Genomic DNA, 19,748 nt, shown 5'->3' with positions numbered 1-19,748 from the left:
TGACGTCGGCGTGTTGTCAACTCAGCTTTTGTATTCACAAACTCTTTATAACAAGGTGTGCAGAAAGAAAGTAGTCTTTCCATTTGAATAGAGAAAATTAATGAACAGGTTGACTTTGCAATTCTGTAGTGTGATATCATCTGGGTATTACTCCCAGCAATATGAGCTTCACCGCTTTCAAATATCATAGAGGTGAAGACGAAAAGCCATCCTGCAAGCTGCTCCCTTTTCTTTGTCCCCTTCTACTCTCTAATGTTGTCTCAACTTCCTGCAATTGGTGTCAGAGTTGGAACTATCAAGAAAAAATGTTCTCACCTTGCAAATGATCTGAACCATGGTTTGTTTTGGTCCATTGCTCTGGATCTGTCACAGCTGATATTTTGGTTCAGATTAAACGGAAAAGGCCAAAGGTCCGTACTAAAGAAGGCAGGCAGGAATGCCCCATAAGTTGCTGCTTTCAGTTTATATGCATAATCAGATACAAATCCCTATCATTTGAAAAGAGAACACGCTTTTACTGTAACATTTTTGGTAATGGTGTATACATGTCAAAATCTGACATCATTAACATTAGTATAGTACTACGCAGTCCGAACCCATCTGTACGCTGATCACAGCAATTCCTTGTCAGCTGGATGTTTCTAGATGCAAAATGCATCCTCTGAAGTTGGCAGAAGAAAAGGTTGCACTCCAGAGATGTGAGTTTAATCGCTGCCAGACTCACATCTGTATGGAGCCAGCCGGTCAGACCTAAGTAGAGTCAAACAAAAGGATACATTTTCTTTCCCCTCATTTATATCGGTGTTGCTCGACTCGTCAGCAGCCCACTGTCCGACCGGCCCACCAGGAAAACTCCCACTCCTCCAGATGGTCTGTCTGCTTCTGATTGCCAATATCCATAGAAGTGTTATTCAGAATAACTTAATCACTAAAGCTGTAGGATCAAAAGCCAAACATTTTTCTTCATCGTTCTCGATGGCAATATATTAAAAAGAAAAAATATTACAAAAGAACAGTGTTGTATTTTCAGAAGATTTTGAAATAACCTCTAAAAACCTGCCTGAAAAAGAAATGAAACAAACAACATAAAGCCGGTGTTTACTGCCCTTATTCTCAGCTCTCATGGGTGTCCCTGTTCTTGGGGATTTACTTCCTCAAAGCACGGCAAACATAATAAAACATGGCTTTTGTTCAAGTTGTTGTTAAAAGTACCTTCATCCTGCAGTCTTGGTTTAAGATATTGCTTGAGTCTATCAAACCCATAAAACTGAATTGGCTGAAGTGTTTCCTCTCAGAGTTTTCAAATAACGCAAATGTGCACATCATATCATACCCACTGTTTATCCACTCGCTTTAACTTGCGTCCCACTTTCTCTTTCTCTTTCCCTTTTCCCCTTTTGTCCTCCTACAAATGTGTGCATCCTGTATTCTTCAGTCCTGCTTTGTCTTTGAGTCCGGGCTTCGTTTTTCGCTGTAACCATAAAACACAGTCATTAGAGCGTGATCAGGCTGAGAGGAGCACAGTGGGGACATTCAGATAGGAGCTCTGTCAGCAGAAGGGGTTGTTAATTGTAACCATTAGGCTGCCGTCGTGCCATGCTGACAGAGCTTTAATGGAGGGTGGCCTGTGGTTTTAAACATGGCTCTTGCTGCGTGGACAGCAGCAGGACCGTAGCGACTTTAGCCCGGACCCAACAGCTTCTGTTTGTAGCTGACACCGGATCGTCCATCCCTGTGGTTTTTTCCCCACTGGTGTTTGGGGATGGAGGCGTGAAGCTAAAACAAATTGTTGTCTTCGGTACCTCTTAAACCCATGCCATTAGTCGGATGAACAATTCCAGTTTCCCTGTTCTCGTGTCTGTGTTCATCTTGCATTGATTGTGGAAGTGGAATTTATTCTGCTTTCTACATCAGCGCTCTTTTTGCTGTATGTGCAGTTTAAGGGGGTTAATTAAAAGACTCCAACATAATTAAACTGCTATTAGCCACTGGGTCTATTGCTTTGAAGACTATGTATTATGATGGGTGTCACATTAGCTCATAGTCTGAATTGAGATTGTGGTGTGAGCAGCTTGAAATTATCATCATAATTTTGAGGCATGGCTTTCCGAATTCAGCTTTGTGTTCCAACCCAACGTTTGTCTCCTTTGGATCAGATTTAGGTTTTTAATATAGACTCCACATCATTTAATTTCGTCTTTCTGAGTCATATTTGTTGTTTCATAACCCGAAGACATGCATTACAGTCATTTTGTTGACAATATATTTGTCAACGTCTGTTTTATGGTACAATTTGAAGACACTTCTATTATGTAACTCAGATACAGCCGGGCTTGGTCTGCGAGCAGTCAGTGAATCAGTAAAGACTTAAACAGGACTCACACGCATGCAGTGGAGGCTTCAAAGGAAACACTGCTCATTCACTTTGAATGGGGTGACATCATGCATTGCCGAACTGCATTGTCTTTGCGTTGCTTTGTTAGCGCTGCGTGACGTAGTGTAGGCACCAGTTTTTTAACAAACATTCAAGCGTAAGTGAATCAATTAACGTTAATGAGAAAGAGTTTGCAAAGGCAGCTGGTGAACCTGGTGTGTGTTGATCTGGTTGTGGATACTGTGGCTACAATGGCATTGTAATTTTAGCTAGCATGGCATGTTAGCACCAAAGTTGGCTGTTGTTTGTCCCAGCATTAAAATTTGTTTGTTGTGATTGATCGCACCAGCACCAAGCGTCGGGCACACCCACTGTCGAGCGTTATCACAACACACTTATGTGAATTAAAGCAACATTAAGCTAAATTTTACTGAACAACAGCGCCCTCTGCAGCAACACATGGTGATAAATTCTCTAGTGCTCTTTGTCTGAGGGATTTAGTGGTTTTCATGTCGAGAAAATACAAACTCTATCATTCTCTCACTGCATAGTCCCACTTTCCTCACCTAGTATCAGAGATAAACGCTGTTTAATAACTTAAAAGTATTTTTAGTTGATTAACAGTTTGACATTATCCTTTATCCTCAGTTTGAACTTACTGGGCCTGATTCTGGAAATTTAAGCAGTGACTGTCGGTCAGTTACACCATTCTCACAGGAGATATCGCACCATAACTCCTACACAGCGGAGTTATGGTGCGAGAACAGGCTTTCAGGTTGAGGAATGGGAATGAAAGCAGCAACATTCTCCCTATTACAGCTGAGATTTTAAGGCAAAAAGTTGCAAAGTGTTGCTTTAACATGAGCTTCTTATTTGGTAGATATGATGGCGAGTGATTTAAATATTCTGTCCAGTTCCCCAACTCTGATCTTCACACGGGAGATTATTTTTTTTGTCATTTTTGGGCTATGGGACAGAAATATGGTTTTCAAGCACTAGCTGTGAATCAGACTTATCGTGAGGCTCCTCTGTCTTGACTCTCTTTGTACATTTCCAAGGCTGTGTGGATCCGTTTGATGATCAACATAACTTGGCAGCACTTGTGAAATGTATTAGCTTCGGTTCTCTTTTCCAGTTCTTAATTCAGCTCTATAGACTGTTTAGTTGAGTTGAGATGCCATGATGAGTTCTCAGACATGGAGAGGATTTTGAGGTCTAAAGGCCGAATTATACTCGTGTTGCACGGACGCACGCATGCACGCAAGACACGCAACACGCCCCTTTCGTGCCCTCTGCGGGCTTGCGTGCGTCCGCCAATTTTTCTAACTACACGACAAAACGACGCGAGCCTCACGCTGCCCGCAAGGCTTGTGATTGGTCTGCTTACTACATCCCGTCCGGAGTCTAGTTTCCGGTTTCATGCCCCACAATACGCGGAAATCACGGAAGATTTAGAAGAACGAATATGGAACAAATAGAAGAGCACTTGGCAGAAGAGATCCGAAAGTATGACCACTTGTATAACCCGTCACTGACTGGCCGATTTGTCCGCCAGAAATAGGCTATGAGGAGCCGGAGTGGCGATGTAAATAAAGATTCGACGAAGAAGAAGAAGTCTCTTCTTTGTGTGTTTTGTTTTCGAAACAAAACGTTACTCCGCCTAGGGTTCTGGCGGTGAATTGCGTTGCAACACGCGCAGCACGTTAGAGAAGTATAAACCAAAACGAGTCCGTCGATGCAGCTGCGTGGCCTTCCGCGGCTTGTCAATCATCCAGAAGAGTAGGGATCAGGAAAACAAAATCAAACCCACAATTGTTTATGGTCAAGGAGCCGGGGTTACATTTCAGGCTATTCTATGTAATTGTGCAACTGAAAGAAATCTGGCATCAATAACATATTGAAACCAGCTGTTTTTGTATTTAATTTCTTTAAAAAAATTGGGTTTAAGGAGTTTTTAAGGCTTTTCTAGTGTATTCCTGTCAGTTGCATTTAATTTGGTGTGCGCACCGAGGCCACATCTGTGTCATAGGCTGGTGTGTGCCCTCTTCCTGTGTGAATCCCAAGGAAAGGTACCCTTGGTTTATTTATAGAGGTTGGCTGATTTCTCGAGCTCTGAGGAGGTCACATTGACAGGGACTTGGTGAGGATAATAGATGAAGCGAAACCTGATTAACACATGGTCTGTTTCTGCTCATTGATAATGAATGTAGATATGTGGGATTAAAGATTTTCACCACTCATTACTTCTTTTCAGTTCTGTAAAGTTTTTTTCTTTAAGAAACAGTTATTTGTTTTAGTATGTCCTTTTTGTCATTTTTTTCCTCAAGGCAATTCTTGCAAATTCGTAGAACTCATAAAACAAAGAACTCATAGAACTTCTACACTTTTTTCAATTGTTGGACACAATATTTGATCTTCCATTGCCTTCCATTGCCTTTAATTGTGGAAGAGGCTGATATAACAATTGAATGATTGTGCATATCAATTATGCCCTGGTTGTTTTTGTTTTGGTCGGAGCTGCATTTCACCTCTGAAACCTACCAAAATGCCCCTCCCATAGAATTAAGGCCCATTCAGTTGACAAGTCAGAAACAGAGATGATCTGATATGGACACAGCATTGAAGATGCCTCTGATACTGCAGAATATGTTCGGTTAGGCATTGGCGAGTACACAAATCTATTAACCGATCAGATATCATGTCTTTAGATTAGTTAAGTGTCACCTAGATAAATCTGCAATTTTCTTTCCCTGGAAATAACTTCTTATAAAACAGCAATTGCGTTGGATTGCAAGTGGTTAGTTGTTTTTAGAGCTGTGAAAAAGAAGTGATTTCTGGTAGTGTAGCGTTAGCTAGAGCTAGCTAAACTGTCGGTAACTTGGCAATATTTCACACTGGAAAGTAAAACATTGATGTTTACCGTATGGAAGACTTCAGTTTTAAGGGGGGCACTATTGCTGCCAATTACATTACTAGCTCTAGGCCTTGCAATAGTAATAGCAATAACTGCTTATATACAGGATTAGTAGCATACAGCTGTTAAAATACATTATATGAGTATGAGATTTTTTTTTTATAGGTTTCAGATCAGCACTTGCTATCAGTTTATACACAAAGTCCAGGTATGGTAATAGGTGGCGGTCAGGGAAGATGGAATGGGAACATCTTTTGTCAGAAATGATTTGCCCATAATGTCAGCCCTGATTAATGCCTCCGGGTTTACTAGTGCAAAGAAAGTGAGGCGGTGTGCAGAGACTTATTATTTGGCATATTGAAGGTGCTCGGAACACGGGAGGCCTGCAGGAGAAAGTAATAGAATAGTCTATGTCTCTCTCCAACACACTGCCACTGTCCACATCCCCTGCTCATAATTGTATCTCATTAGAATAGAGATGTGAATATCCCTAACATTAGACTCTCAGATTAAAATCTCAATTAGATGTGGGAATCTGTCTGCCTGTTTAAAATTAATCACCATTTATATTCATGTATTTCCATATCCTGCTTGTCATGCAGTGGTTCCCTGAATTTTGAGGCTTTAATAGCCAGGACTAATTGACTGCAAACCAATCCAACGCTCTCTTTAATGTCCTTGTGTGCTTTCTGTTGAATCAGTCTGCAGAGGATTATCTCACAGCTACTGTGAGTTACTGTTTCATTTGTTAGTGAGTGTTTACTTTAGGAACATAAAAGTTTCTGCAGTTTAAAGGCTAAATTTAAATTTGGGTGAGCTCTACTTATGTTTTCATTCACTCACATAAACTGGTAATTGTTGTTACTCTACAGTAACATGATTTCATAAGCATCGTGAAAAGGATAATTTAAGTTTTTTAAATTCAGTGAAGGATTAAGAGAAATGCACCAAACTTATGGTGATGCTAAAGGAGTCAGTTGCTCACCAAGTCAGTAGGATTAATTCTCAGAGAAACACAAACGTCTGTATAACATTTCATGGCAATTGATGGTTCAATGTGAATCAAAGTGGTGAAACAACAGAGGTTAGAGCCTGAGTGCGACAGCATGGCTGAAATGTGGTCAGGAGTAGAGTACAAATCCGATTACTAGTTTTTCATTTCCAACCTTAACCTGATTTCTGGTGCAAGTATTAAATTGTATTTGAGTATACATTAATGTTGTTGGTCTTACTTGCTCAGCCCCATACATTGTGGAACGTAATATCAAAGTTTCAGTATCAATTTGCCTGATCTATTTTTTTTTTTTATTTCTTGCAAGTTCATTAGCAGGTGATGAAGATGGTAAAGGTAGTGGAGGGAGTTTATAATCCACAGTTGGGAGTCTAGCTGCTATTATTTCCTCTCACCTCTTGCCAGCTAACCAGATCAATTGTGGAGGACATCTAGAGACCACAACAGCTGCTGACAGAGTCACTATACATGTAGCTCATCAAGTGTGTGTGCTTATTGATTGCACGGGTGCATGCAGAGGCTGCAACAAACCCATTTTCCTGCCTTCCGCGTATCAGGCTCCATTTTCAGTCCTCAGATATCCTCTGCCTCCTCCCGCAGCCGTGTTCGAACACTTCCACCAGGGCATGCAACCAGGAATGGGGTGAGGAGGCCCGGGCTTGCTGAGACCGATGCAGAAAATAGCCTATTGAAAAACACTGTGTTCTGGGGAAGTGTGTGGCGGTGAGGGACAGTCTGAATTGGACACCTCTGCTGAGGTGTGAAGTTGAATTTTTGTCTGTCTCCACAGATAGGAAGGGGAAGAAGCTGTTATGGTGGGTGTGAGAGGATGGGCTGTGTGGCTGTAATAGTGCAATGGGAGTAAATAGACCAGGGGAGGTAGAGAGAACTCAGGGGACTGTCACCAATTTTCACCATGAGTCGGCCAGCTTTAGTATTAATTTTCCTTTTGTCTGCCTTGGGACTAGGGTGAGACATCATCCACCTATAAATACATGTGTGTGTCCGTATTTTCTTGTGTATATGGATCTGTACATAACCCATTGTGATGAAGTGGCTTACATCGACTGCGGCGGGCCTGGGTCTTTCTTCATCTTGCTGTAGGGTCCACGCTTGCTGTAGGCTGTCACTGCAAATATGCGACTGAATGATTGTTGTGTCTGCCTTTCATTATTCACCACTGCTCCCCAGCCATATCTCATGTCTCTTCCCTAAGGGGGAGGGGAGATGTGCTGTCACTGATTGTCTCTGCTGGCAGGACAACAGCTTTTTTCGTTCTGAGGATCCGTAGTTTCTTTAAATGATGGAATGTTAAGACGAGAAATCCTCCCTCTAAATATCTTTAAGGTACTTTAAGATCAGCCTGTGATCGTTCCATTGTAAAGGATGGTAATTAAATGTTTAGGTGTGTACGCATTCCCTCAAGCTGCCTTTTCATCTTCTACTCCATGCGTTCTTTAGTAAAACTATTTTCAAATGCTTGCAAGAAACCAGCTCCCCCGAAATGTTAAGGGCACTTGTATTCTGACCTGTAGGGTGATTCTTACTTGTATGGTAAATGCTTTGAAACTTTCCTAAAGACAACTGTAGCATTGTAGTCTGACCTGAAGAGAGGTTATGAAATCTGAGTTATACTGAGCACACTACGTATGATGTAACTAATCCAAGTTAGGATACACATGTGACCATATCCGTAATGTGACCATAATACATATATGGAAATTGGATTAATCATATTATATTCACATGAAGTGTAAACATTGTGTCTAATTCAAATTAAAATTATCCCATTTGGGTCAATAAATAAATGTTTCCTGTCAGTGACTGATGTTTTCCACATTTCATTTGTCTGTGGTTCAGTTTTCTTGGTAGCATAGCTATTTTCCTTTTCTCTTAGAGGTGTTACAGGAATTTCCTTTTTTGGTAGAGATGTTGCTCAGGTTACCGATGAATCTGTAACAACACAGATGTAGAAGCAAGGAGAAGCATTACAGTTTTCCTTAGTCCGCCTACTTATTTAAGTGAGCAATATTCTGAATTTATTAGAATACTCTCCAACGTCTCCTGGAGAACTCCACAGGACCTGCTGCTTCCAGCTGAGATTTATGTGCTGGTGGAAAGGGTAATGAATACAGAGGGAGCACGGTGAGTTTCTAGTTGAAATAACTGATCATCAGCCTTTCCCCACCCACATTTTTTGCAGTTCTAGAAAATGCTGATTTATTTGAAATGCAATCAATCTTTAGCTCGTTGTCATTATAGACATTGGTTAGATATTTAGTTAAATATTTATATTGTGCGATTGTTTGCTGCATGTATGGTTGCTGAACAATTTTGTTTAACAGTTTAGTCTCTTTTTTTCAAATATAAGGTAATTGCATGGGTACAGTTAATAAAGAAAACCTAAGGAATGAAAATGGTTAAAGGATAAAGGATACAGAGTACATTACCAGTAGCACACACAACCATTAGTTTACACAATGCAACGTTTTATCCATGCCAATACAGAGTTAAAATGTCCCTTCTGTCTGAGTCGATCTCCAATCAGATCCTTTGATATTTAGTGTGGTTTTACTCCTCTATGAAACTGTTGTCCTCTTGTGAATGAGACTCCCCAACGTCGCCTGTCTCAACGCACCATCAATGAACCGAGAGATGAGACATGAAAAGAACGATGTCTTGTCTTTCAAGACAATCAGACCTCTTGTTTTTTTGAAAGGCTGTAAGAATATGTACAGTGTCAGCATCGCTCTCTTCTGCTGTAGTCATGACCCAGTTGCTCTGTGCCTATGTTTATACTTTCGAGTTAGTTAAGCGAGTAAATCAAGCTCCAGGGGTGTTGTTATCTATATTTACTTTCCTCTTATTGGTATTTCTATTGGATGAGGGATGCTCACAGTGCAGCTGCTAGAGTGGTAAAAGACACTATAAAGCCCCATGAGATTCCTCCCCTATATCTGTCTGATTTTGTATCCCTCAACTATCCCTACACACACAAGGACACAAACACACGCACACACATTCACACGGCACGCTTTATTTGTCCTAATTGTCCTAATCAATCCTGATGTACACCATCTTCTGTTTACATCAAAACCTAATGAACTTGACACTTACCTAATTGCATTATTGATAGTAAAATCCTATAAGGTATTGGACACGATAAGAGAGCAGAAGATTGTCTGCTGGTTTTGGTTTTAGCTTTTGGCTTTGAATTGCTTTTCTTTTCTCAGTAAAGTATATAAGACTGGTTTTATTTAGTTGGTTCGGTCAAAGGCCTTCTGGTTTCGACTCTCTCATGCTGGGAAGACAAATAAAGATTATGAACCTTGATTGTTACAGTTGCAGTTATACTTTTCCCAAGAGGTTGCTCTGAGAGCAATAATATTAGAGCGATGTGATGCTTTTATTGATTAGTAGGAAATTACTGCTTGTGTCTATCTTCTTATCTAAAGGAGGTAAAAGGTCATTTTCAGAGTAGCTCCTTGGGGACAGAAGAGATGCATTGTCAAGGGCACTTAAGCAGAAACTGATGGTTGAACCTGTGTCATCTGAGCCATTAAATGACAGAGTCACAGCTGGCTACATTCACACCGTTTTCTTTGTGCAGCTCTGTAAAATATATGTATGTCAATTCAAGTTTTTTAATCTGAGGAAAAGGCTAATTAGCAAATGAAGTACCTGAGAATATTTAAGGTATTTCATTGACTTGTTAAATCAAATGTTCCGGTAAAGCAGATTTGTTCTTTGAGGAAGGCTACATTCTCACAAATGACCAAATGCAACCAGCAAAAATAAGAATAACTGGGGCTGCAAGCAGCATGTGCGGACCCTCGCAGTCTGCATACTGTTGGGGCTAGCTGCGGCCGTGGAGCAGCAAGCTGAAAGGGACCAGGCGAAACTGCACTGTTTTTGTGTCCGTTTCGGGCTAAGCAGGTATTTCTCACTTCCTGTGTCTGTCGTGCCACTCAAACCACTCCCTCTAATCATGCGCTATGGTCCACGCTAACCAGTGAAGACCAGAACGTGAAAATGTAAATCGAATGAAAGTTATCATACAAGACTTACTTCCTGTTATAAATAAGTGACACTATGATTGAATACAGACAAATAGATCTGTTCAGGTTAGGACTCGGATACAAGAAAGTGAGAAAAAAAATCTTAGATCTACCGGATCAACTCCAAAAAATGTATGGGCTCTTCCTCAAGATCATGCCCCTCTTCTTTCATGGAAATTGGTTAAATGTTTTTTTTTGCATAATCCTGCTAACTCAAAAACAGACAAATGCATATGAAGGTTAAGAAGTAAAGAACTCATTCTAGGGCAGAGCAAGGCCACTGACTGACGGATTTGTACAAATTTCATTGTCATATAACTCAAAGAATGCTGAGAGGATGTGTCAAATAGTGCTCAATTAGATGGTTTAGGTTTGTCATTATAACCAAGCTCTGTGCTGTTGTATTTTTCTAGTTATATACTTGCCTTCCTTGAGAACCTGTAAGCTATAACAGTATTGAGTCTTCAGTCCTCTGAGTGCAGGACCTCAGGTGTGGGAATATCTACTTCAAAATAATCACAATGAGATTTGCAAAAGTATTTAAAATGAGTGTTATTTTGCAAAGGAACCATCAACCACTTATTCTCCAACAATCTGAATGTACAATTTTTAGTGGACAAAAGTTCAGCGCTGCAAGGTCCTTAATTATTAAGAGTGAGGTTGCATAACGGAGAAAGAAAGGCTAGGACTAATGGTGACCTATTTTGTAGAACTGGTGTAAAGGCTAGGACGAGGTGAGGGTCTGTGGAATCTGTCAGTTTAGTGGTGTTGGGACCAACTATTGGTTCCTTGGTTGCGAAGATGAATCGGTCTTTAGAGCGAATAAGTGCTTTGAATGTAAATTGTATTGTATTTGACTTAATTTACAGTGAGCTCTTTTTACCTTGCTTTTATTAAACTATTGCACTGCTGAGCGGACTGGTTTATTATTGTCCTACACCTTTCATTGTACTCTTGACCCTGTGAGGAATGCATATGACAAATTAAACTTGAAACTTGAAAGTTTCATTCCCAGAAGCTCCCAGACACAGACGCAGATTAGGTTGATGCATGTTGATCCTCTGATAGGCTGAATTATGCTAAAATATGTCTGGCTTCACTTTGATGGAGCTGTCTTGTCATCCATCTTTACACAGTTTATTAGTTTTTTCTAATTATTAGTTTCATCCATTCTCACTGTTATTACAGTGTCTGATCGCTACCTGGTGGCTAGCTGCAGCATAGGTCATGAACCCCACCTCCTCTAAGTTAGTGGATGGACCAAATTAAAAAGTCAAAGTACACTTTAAAAGAAAGAGTTTTCTCAAAGGTGGTCTCTTTCATGTGTTAAGATAGCTTTATTCCTACTGCTTTTTTGGTACTTAAATCTGAATAAATGTGCAAGATTGCAGAATTCATACTTGGGATATTTTGACTTAATTTCTGGATAGTGGGAGGAGGTGGAGACGTTTTCGAGTGTATGGCACAGATATGTCCCTAACAAGGGTGTCAAGTGGGAAAGGTAATAAACATCAAACATGTTTATTGAAAGTGATATCAACTCCCACTATTCATAGGAAAATTGCCTAATGCATCAGTCAATATACCATAAACAAAAAGACACCAGTACGACCCCAAAAAAACTGCACAACTGTTAAATAAGCATGTAATCAACAATGTGGCTTAAATATTGCTTCTTACCTCAGGCCGTTACATTTTTTGCAAGTTTATTTAATGTGTATCAAGTCTAGACTAAATTAATGTTTTATCACAGGGGTATACTGTGATTCGAATCTCTGACAGCACGCACCAGACTGATGCCTAAAACAGTCACACAAAATGTTGTCCCTGGGATGTCCCTGACCTCAGGCTTCAACAACACAGTTTGAGTCGGTAGAAAAATGCCCAGTGTCATTTCCTGTGCCCAAAGCAAAAATCTACATATATAATAGAGCGAGGTCTCATGCTGTCCTGGAGTGCTGCGCAACATTCAGGTTTTTTCATTTCCACCAGCGATAATATGAGGGAGATTTCACTGTGAGCTCCACCTCTGTGGCTGATGGTGTGTTTTAACAAGGCAGATGTAACTTTCATAAACGCACACATGCACTGTGTGAGCACTCGCACATTTCTCACATGCTCTTTTCTTTCTCCGAGCGGTGACAGTATCCCTCGGGGATGTGTGTGTGAATGTGTGCGTGTGTGTGTAATTCACTATGGTATAGTGAACTGCCTTTGTCTCGATTTCCTTGCTCATTATTGGAGCAGGTTCAAAGAGATGGGTACTCATTTGCATAGGTAGCCCCGGGGCTGGAACCCCTGTGTGTAGCAGCCAGGTGATTCATGCCACCTCCTACCATCTTATTTTGAAGAGGATTAGATTAAAACCAATCAGTCAGCCCAGATCACACTGACCCACAGGAAAATGAGTCTGGTGACTGCCGCCGGACCATCCAACATGTTTATTGCTCCTGCAAATAGCCTTTTTGTCGTGCGGCCATCATGACAACAATTAAGGGACTGGAGATATATGAAATCTGAGACTGTTCACACAGAGAGGAGCAGGCCAGTGTGAGCATTAAGATTACAATTAAATTACATTGTGTTGTATAAAGTGTGTGATCCATCTGTTATCATGTCCAACAAAGGAAAGCAGAACAAAAAAGGACATTTCCTACAACTCTATTAGTGACTTGGGAGTTGTTTGATTTGAATGGGCTTTGGCACAGATTTTTGTTGAAACTATACTGTAAAGCTATTTTACTTGATTATACAACATTGTGTCCTACGCTAAAACATTAATCTATCATTCTGCAGCCAATCATTCATGAAAGTGGCCCATACAGCTCACCCAGGCCTCCTGCAGCTGTACTTTGATGGCCCCACTGGAGAGCTCACTTCCCTGCAATCCCTTGAGAACTATATGAAAGCATGAAGCAAAATTATGCATTGCTAATGTCCTCTTTAGAGAAAATATGGTATAATATTTATAAACTCTTCACTTTCTACACACACCACTGGAGAGTGCAGATGTAGACACATAGATGGGCATGGTAATGCAGCTTTAATGGACTCACATGGGTAATCATATTAATATGTCAGAGACATAGTGTTATGTCAGCAAAGTGGAGACATTTTAAGGCTACATATCTCTGATATTTTCTGATTGTCTGAGGCAGTCTGCCCATCTAAGAGCATCGCTGTGTATCCAAGTTATCCTTATTTTCATTTCAAGCTTTAGCTCCAGTTTGAAGCAAGAGCAAAAAAATGTCAATGTCTATATGTTCTGGTCCAGAACATATAGTCGGCTTCCAATAACTGAATGAACAAAATCATTGCAGGTTATTGGTTTGAATCCCAGTTTTCTATAAATTGTCCTAAGGTGTGTATGTGAGAAACCGGTAGTTTGTCTGTGTATGCTGACCGTGTCCAGGTGAGCCTCTCCTTTCACCCAATGTCAGCTGTGATTAACACTGCAAAGAAAAAGTTGCCTAATGGTTGGATAAATGTAATGCTTTTCAGGGTTTTGTGTGAACTATACTCTGAAGCACACACAGAACTACAGTTGCAAGACTCACTATTTGATCCTGTATATTTAACTTTCCTTTCTCTCTTCCTTTGTCTTTTCTGTCACAGGACAGGAAGCTGTGTGCCTTCCCAGTTATCGAGATCTGTGGGTCAGATGTCATCAACTACATGGTTCCACTCTCCCGCCAGACAGACTTCTTTGTTCCAGAGATGAAGGAGGAGGTCAAAACAGATGTGAAAGAAGAGGACTCCGACGAGGACAGAGGAACTGACATAACAGGTAATGTTTTGTTCAATCCAACCCAACACTTATGTTAATGTTGAGCCAATAAAGAAGAAAAAATAAGAACAGATTTAAGATATGGCAGTTGGTTTTTGTGTTATTTCATTTAGTCATCTAATTGTGATTGACAGTTTTCTGCTTTGCTGAATCTTCAGCTTGTGTCAGTGGAAATATGTGGCAGGTTTTATTTTGTCAGCCGCCGCACTGACTCCCCTCCTGCCCCTGATCACTGAGGACACACGATATACGAGACTCTGTAATTGTTCTGTCACTGCAAGTATGTGTCTTCATGCGCAATGCCCTCCTGCTGCAATTACTCTTTGCTGCACCTGTAGTTTGGGGCCCATGGCAATATTGACTTTGTCATTGTACAAATCACCAGCGAAAGTAAATGGCTCTGGGTTGCTGGGACAGAGTGGGTGCAGGTGGGTTGATTTACATCAGATGCTGTCTTCCTCGCGCTTAGATCACATGGCATCTCTTGTAAACCCAGCTTGGAGGTGGAGGACGTATCAGGAAGGGGATCTGACTTGAGCTGTACATGTTAACAGCTTTTGGCATGTTTAGATTGCAGTCACCATCCAAGCAGAGTGGTGCCACCTATGACAGGTAGAGGCCATTCTCCAGAGAGACGCTGCACGATTGTCTGATGTAGAGCCTCTGGCTTTCTGCTGAACTGAGAGTCAAGGCTATTTGCAACTTTAAATTAGATTGTCAGCATCAGCAGACCGAGACAAAATTTAGATTATTGCTCGCCTTTCTAACGAATGAGAAAGTAAGTAACACAGAAGTTAAGTGCTGGAAAACATTGAGTAATTCAGATAAAATTTATCTGATCGTACATGTTTTATAATTACAAGAAGTTAAAATCTTCTTGTCATTTACTCTCTCTCTCTATCTCTATCTCGCTCTCGCTCTCGCTCTCTCTCTCTCTCTCTCTCTCTCTCTCTCTCTCTCTCTCCATCTCCCTCTCTCTCTCTCTCTCTCTCACACACACACATCCATGTGTTCTAACAAATGTCTCCAAATCCATTGTTGATTTCATTGTTTTCTTTAAAAGACCATCACTGCCCTCCCAAAAAACCATATAATAACACAATTTCTGACTCCATACCTTCTAAAAATATCCATAAACCTTGTGTTATCAGTGGTTCGATGTTGAGATGAGATTGGTACAACACACATCCCTGTGTCTATGGAGCCCCAGCAGAGAGACAGAGCTAATTAGCTGAGCTTATCATTAAGACTGGATGCAGGGTAAAGGAGCTAGTCTGGTCGTCTCCAATGTTCAAAGACACATCCACCAGTACCTATGCTTAATAATTATAATGTTATATCTCTTTTATTAATTATTTACAACGAAATAATACAAATGTAAAGGTGTAGTTTTACTGTGTGTTCAGACAGAATGCAAAGGGAATTTTAGAGGGTGACTGTTTATGAAGTCAATGTAAAGATGTAATTAAATGCAAATTTGCCTAGAGGAATGCAAACTGGCATAAATATGCATCTGTCCAGCTGAAATGTTTCAATTTGAATAAAGAATCGATGGGATCCCAAGGTTCTATGAATCTGCTTCTTAAATAAACAAAAAAAGAGGAGCTGCCACACAAACAGACAAACACAGACTTACACAGACAAGGTTTGTTGCATCCATTGGCAGAACGCTTGTATCTAAGGTGGATCAGTACATCGGAAGGGAAAAAATTGAAATAAGTCAAATAAGCGTGAAAGATGCAGTCGGAAAATCTGCTTTGCTTTCTGTATGAATACACTTTTAAAGGACTTTATGTGTTATAACAGCAGCCTGGCACAGTGAGCTACCTGAGGTCTCCACTTTATTTCGACAACTAGACAGGCACTCTGAGAGTGAATATCCTCACCAGGGCTAATGCCCTATCTTGCCATGTCAAAATAGCGTTTCCATTAATCCTCTAGACTGTGGTGGGTCGCCATAGTTTCATAATGAACCAAAAAAAGATGTATCGTATTTGTATGTAATGGTGTTTTGCTCTATTGCCACATTGTTTAGCTTTTATATAGCAGCATTTGCTGTAGCATTTGCTCCCACTATCATCCATAGTTTCAGCTGTAGTTGTGAGTTGCATATCCACAAGAAGCATGCAATGCAGTTCTCTCTCTCACATGAGAACTTGTCTTTTACTATTTAGTCTGTGTAACTGTCACTCGAAATCTGTTGTGTGTATGAGAGCAGCATTCGTGCATGAGCATCCCTGCTACCACCTTAGATTTAAGGATTTCTGCGACAATCTCACTCTGCAGAGAGAGTGAGACAAAATTCCTGGATCCAAACATTAATTTGGATCCACACCAAAGTTCAGTAGGTTACTTTCTTGAAGCATAGCGCATCCTCCACCAAGTTTCATTGTAATCCTTCCAGTAGTTTTGGTGTCATCCTGCTAACTAACTGATAAAGTGAAAACCTAACATCCTTGGCAGAGGTAATAAGAAAAGTGTATTTCCAAAATTCATTCTTTAATGCAGTATTCAAAACGTTATTATATAATTGAGTAAATTGAATTTTAGTCCATCACATTGAATGAAATAGTGGTTTTGTGTCCTCAGTAAATGATACTGAAGACTGTTGTGTAAACAGGCTTCGCACAACAAGGCAGACGACTAGCTACAAAAACACTGCACTTAAGTCTTAAGAGCCATTTAAAGTTGTGAATGATTCTGCTTATGCTGCATTTGAAACACTTAACACCCAGAGTCACTTATTTGTTCACAAGAGCTGAGAAGAAACTTTAGTGGTTAAAATTCAAATGAAGTTTCAAGAGTGAAAGCATTTCTTTTTGTCATGTGTTGCTTTCATCAGAGTTCAGCCCTCTGTTTATTCGGCTTTGACATAACTATTAGTGTAAAGTTATCAAGGTTGTTTGCAAAGTTTGGTTCAATGCTTTTTTGCTGAATAAGATTTAGTGTCAGCTGAAGGAATATAACTTGTTGAAGTGTGCATTACAATGTTTAACATATGCGCTGCCAGCACAGTTATTATAAAGACAATAAGGAAAATATCTTTGAATGCCGTGCTGCTTAGTCATTGCAGGTATATCTCTGTTTTTGAATAATTGCTAATCTTTTACATGGATTTCAGTGCTCAGGAACCACTAGCAGGGAGTAGACTCTATGAAACCACAAGTGTGTATGGTCTCAAGCCAAGCTCTCTTAATTAGCGATGGATCATTCAGTGGAGCTAAGTTTTGTCTGACAGTAGAAAACTGTCTGTGGAAATCACTCCGCGGCACCGGGAGATTGCCTTCCACTTTTCAAGTAGAGTTTATTTATAAAGCACCATAAAAAAGTGTTGACCAAAGTGAGGTACAATGACGTGCCAGTTAGCAGTCTAGCAGCAGCTGTACCGGCTGCTAATGAGACAGGGAGGACTGGCTAATGCCCAAAATGTCAGGCATCCAGCCATGAGGAAATTAAGGCATTTGAGACATCTTCAGATCATTAAAAAGAGAGGAAGGGTTTGAGTTTAGCCAACAACATTTCACAGCCGTGGTAAAATGTTTATCAAATTTCAATGCTGGGTCAAAAATGACGCCAAGATTTTTGGACTCTGGATGGAGGTAAGACGCCTAAATTAATCACTGAAATAGGACCACATTGGTGTTGCTATCATTCATCTGAAGACTGTATAATTATATCCAATATTTCCTTATCCTGGAGACAGTCCAAAGAGACCAAAGTCTGTTGTTAGAATTATCCCCATGGTTATAAGGAAGGTATAGCTGGGAGTCATCTGCATAACAACGACAGGAGATATTGTGCTTTTGGAAGAAGGGATGAGGTTTTCCAGATTTGATAGAATCTGTAAAACCTCAATGTAGGATCTGTCAGCCGAGATCATCTGTGTCAGACTAGTGTGCGCAACTGAATTTAATTAAAATTGTCATGCGAATCATGGCCTTCATCTTAAAAAGAAAAGACAGCCATCTTGATGTACATATTGAAAATTCATCTGAAATAGTGGTCTATGGTAGCCTGGATGCCAGACGAACTTAGCCCCGCCCACAACAGATTTGGTCGGGCAGTTCGGTCTGGAGTTAGCCTGGATGCCAGACGAACTTAGCCCCGCCCACAACATTTTGGTCGGGCAGTTCGGTCTGGAGTCGCTCCATTGGGAAAAAATTATGGGGCGTGTTTCAACTGACCAGGAAGTAAAATTCCTCTTCGCTCAATTGGATAGACCTACAATCAATCAGAGCAACGTAGTATGTGACGTATGCTAAGCAACGCATTGTGAGTTATTTACTGGGTTCACACCGGACGCTTCAGCGCAGCGCCAAGCCTTAAATAACAGCTGGCTCCCATCCACTCCCATGTTAAAACTTTGTGCCGGTCACACCGGAGGCTGAAGCACCGCGAGGCAGCCTTGGCGCAGCGCGGTGCTTCAGCCTCCGGTGTGACCGGCACAAAGCCGTGCAGCGATCTACTGGATCAACGGGTGATATTATTAGCGCTGCCCGGCGGTTCAGCATCGCTTCAGCCTCCGGTGTGACTGGCACAAAGCCGTGCAGCGATCTACTGGATCAACGGGTGATATTATTAGCGCTGCCAGGCGGTTCAGCGTCGCTTCAGCGTCCGTTGTGAACAGCCAAGCGCCGGGGCGATAGGGATTAGCGCTGTGCTTTGGCGTCGCCTCCACGTTCTGTGTTCCTCTTTCAAAATGAATGCGCTGTCGATGTCTTCTAAAACAGACTCAATGGCAGCATCTACACATCTCAGCTCGCCAGCGGCAGGCATGTTAGTTGAAAACGAATTCAACCCGAGGGCACTGTGATGACGTGGTTGATTACGTTACCGTTGATCATCTGTCAATCATCGTATAAAGCCCGCCCTGACAATCTGATTGGCCCGGTCCGGCCATAATTTTTTCCCAATGGAGCGACCCCAGACCGAACTGCCAGACCAAATCTGTTGTGGGCGGGGCTAAGTTCGTCTGGCATCCAGGCTAGTCTGGAGTCGCTCCATTGGGAAAAAATTATGGCCCGACCGGGCCAATCAGATTGTCAGGGCGGGCTTTATACGGTGATTGACAGATGATATACGGTAACGTAATCAGCCACGTCATCACAGTGCCCTCGGGTTGAATTCGTTTTCAACAAACATGCCTGCCGCTGGCGAGCTGAGATGTGTAGATGCTGCCATTGAGTCTGTTTTAGAAGATATCGACAGCGCATTCATTTTGAAAGAGGAACAGAGAACGTGGAGGCGACGCCAAAGCACCGCGCTAATCCCTATCGCCCCGGCGCTTGGCTGTTCACACCGGAGGCTGAAGCGACGCTGAACCGACGGGCAGCGCTAATAATATCACCCGTTGATCCAGTAGATCGCTGCACGGCTTTGTGCCAGTCACACCGGAGGCTGAAGCACCGCGCTGCGCCAAGGCTGCCTCGCGGTGCTTCAGCCTCCGGTGTGAACGGCACAAAGTTTTAACATGGGAGTGGATGGGAGCCAGCTGTTATTTAAGGCTTGGCGCTGCGCTGAAGCGTCCGGTGTGAACCCGGCGTTAGTAAATAACTCACAATGCGTTGCTTAGCATACGTCACATACTACGTTGCTCTGATTGG

The 19,748-nt window shown here is 41.4% G+C and overlaps 1 protein-coding gene across 1 annotated transcript in view; it reads left to right on the top strand.

The window, feature by feature from the left end:
- tex264a (testis expressed 264, ER-phagy receptor a) overlaps positions 1-19,748 on the top strand; it is a 67,237-nt gene that overhangs the window by 41,206 nt on the left and 6,283 nt on the right. The window contains exon 3 of the mRNA XM_053438075.1: positions 13,974-14,145. Coding sequence (XP_053294050.1) covers positions 13,974-14,145 — 172 coding nt within the window. The remainder of the gene's footprint in view (positions 1-13,973; positions 14,146-19,748) is intronic.

Source organism: Pleuronectes platessa, chromosome 2, assembly GCF_947347685.1.
Source record: "Pleuronectes platessa chromosome 2, fPlePla1.1, whole genome shotgun sequence".
NCBI classification, from domain to species: domain Eukaryota; kingdom Metazoa; phylum Chordata; class Actinopteri; order Pleuronectiformes; family Pleuronectidae; genus Pleuronectes; species Pleuronectes platessa.
Note: the sequence above shows the minus strand (reverse complement) of the source record. Positions and strands in the feature narration are given on the sequence as shown.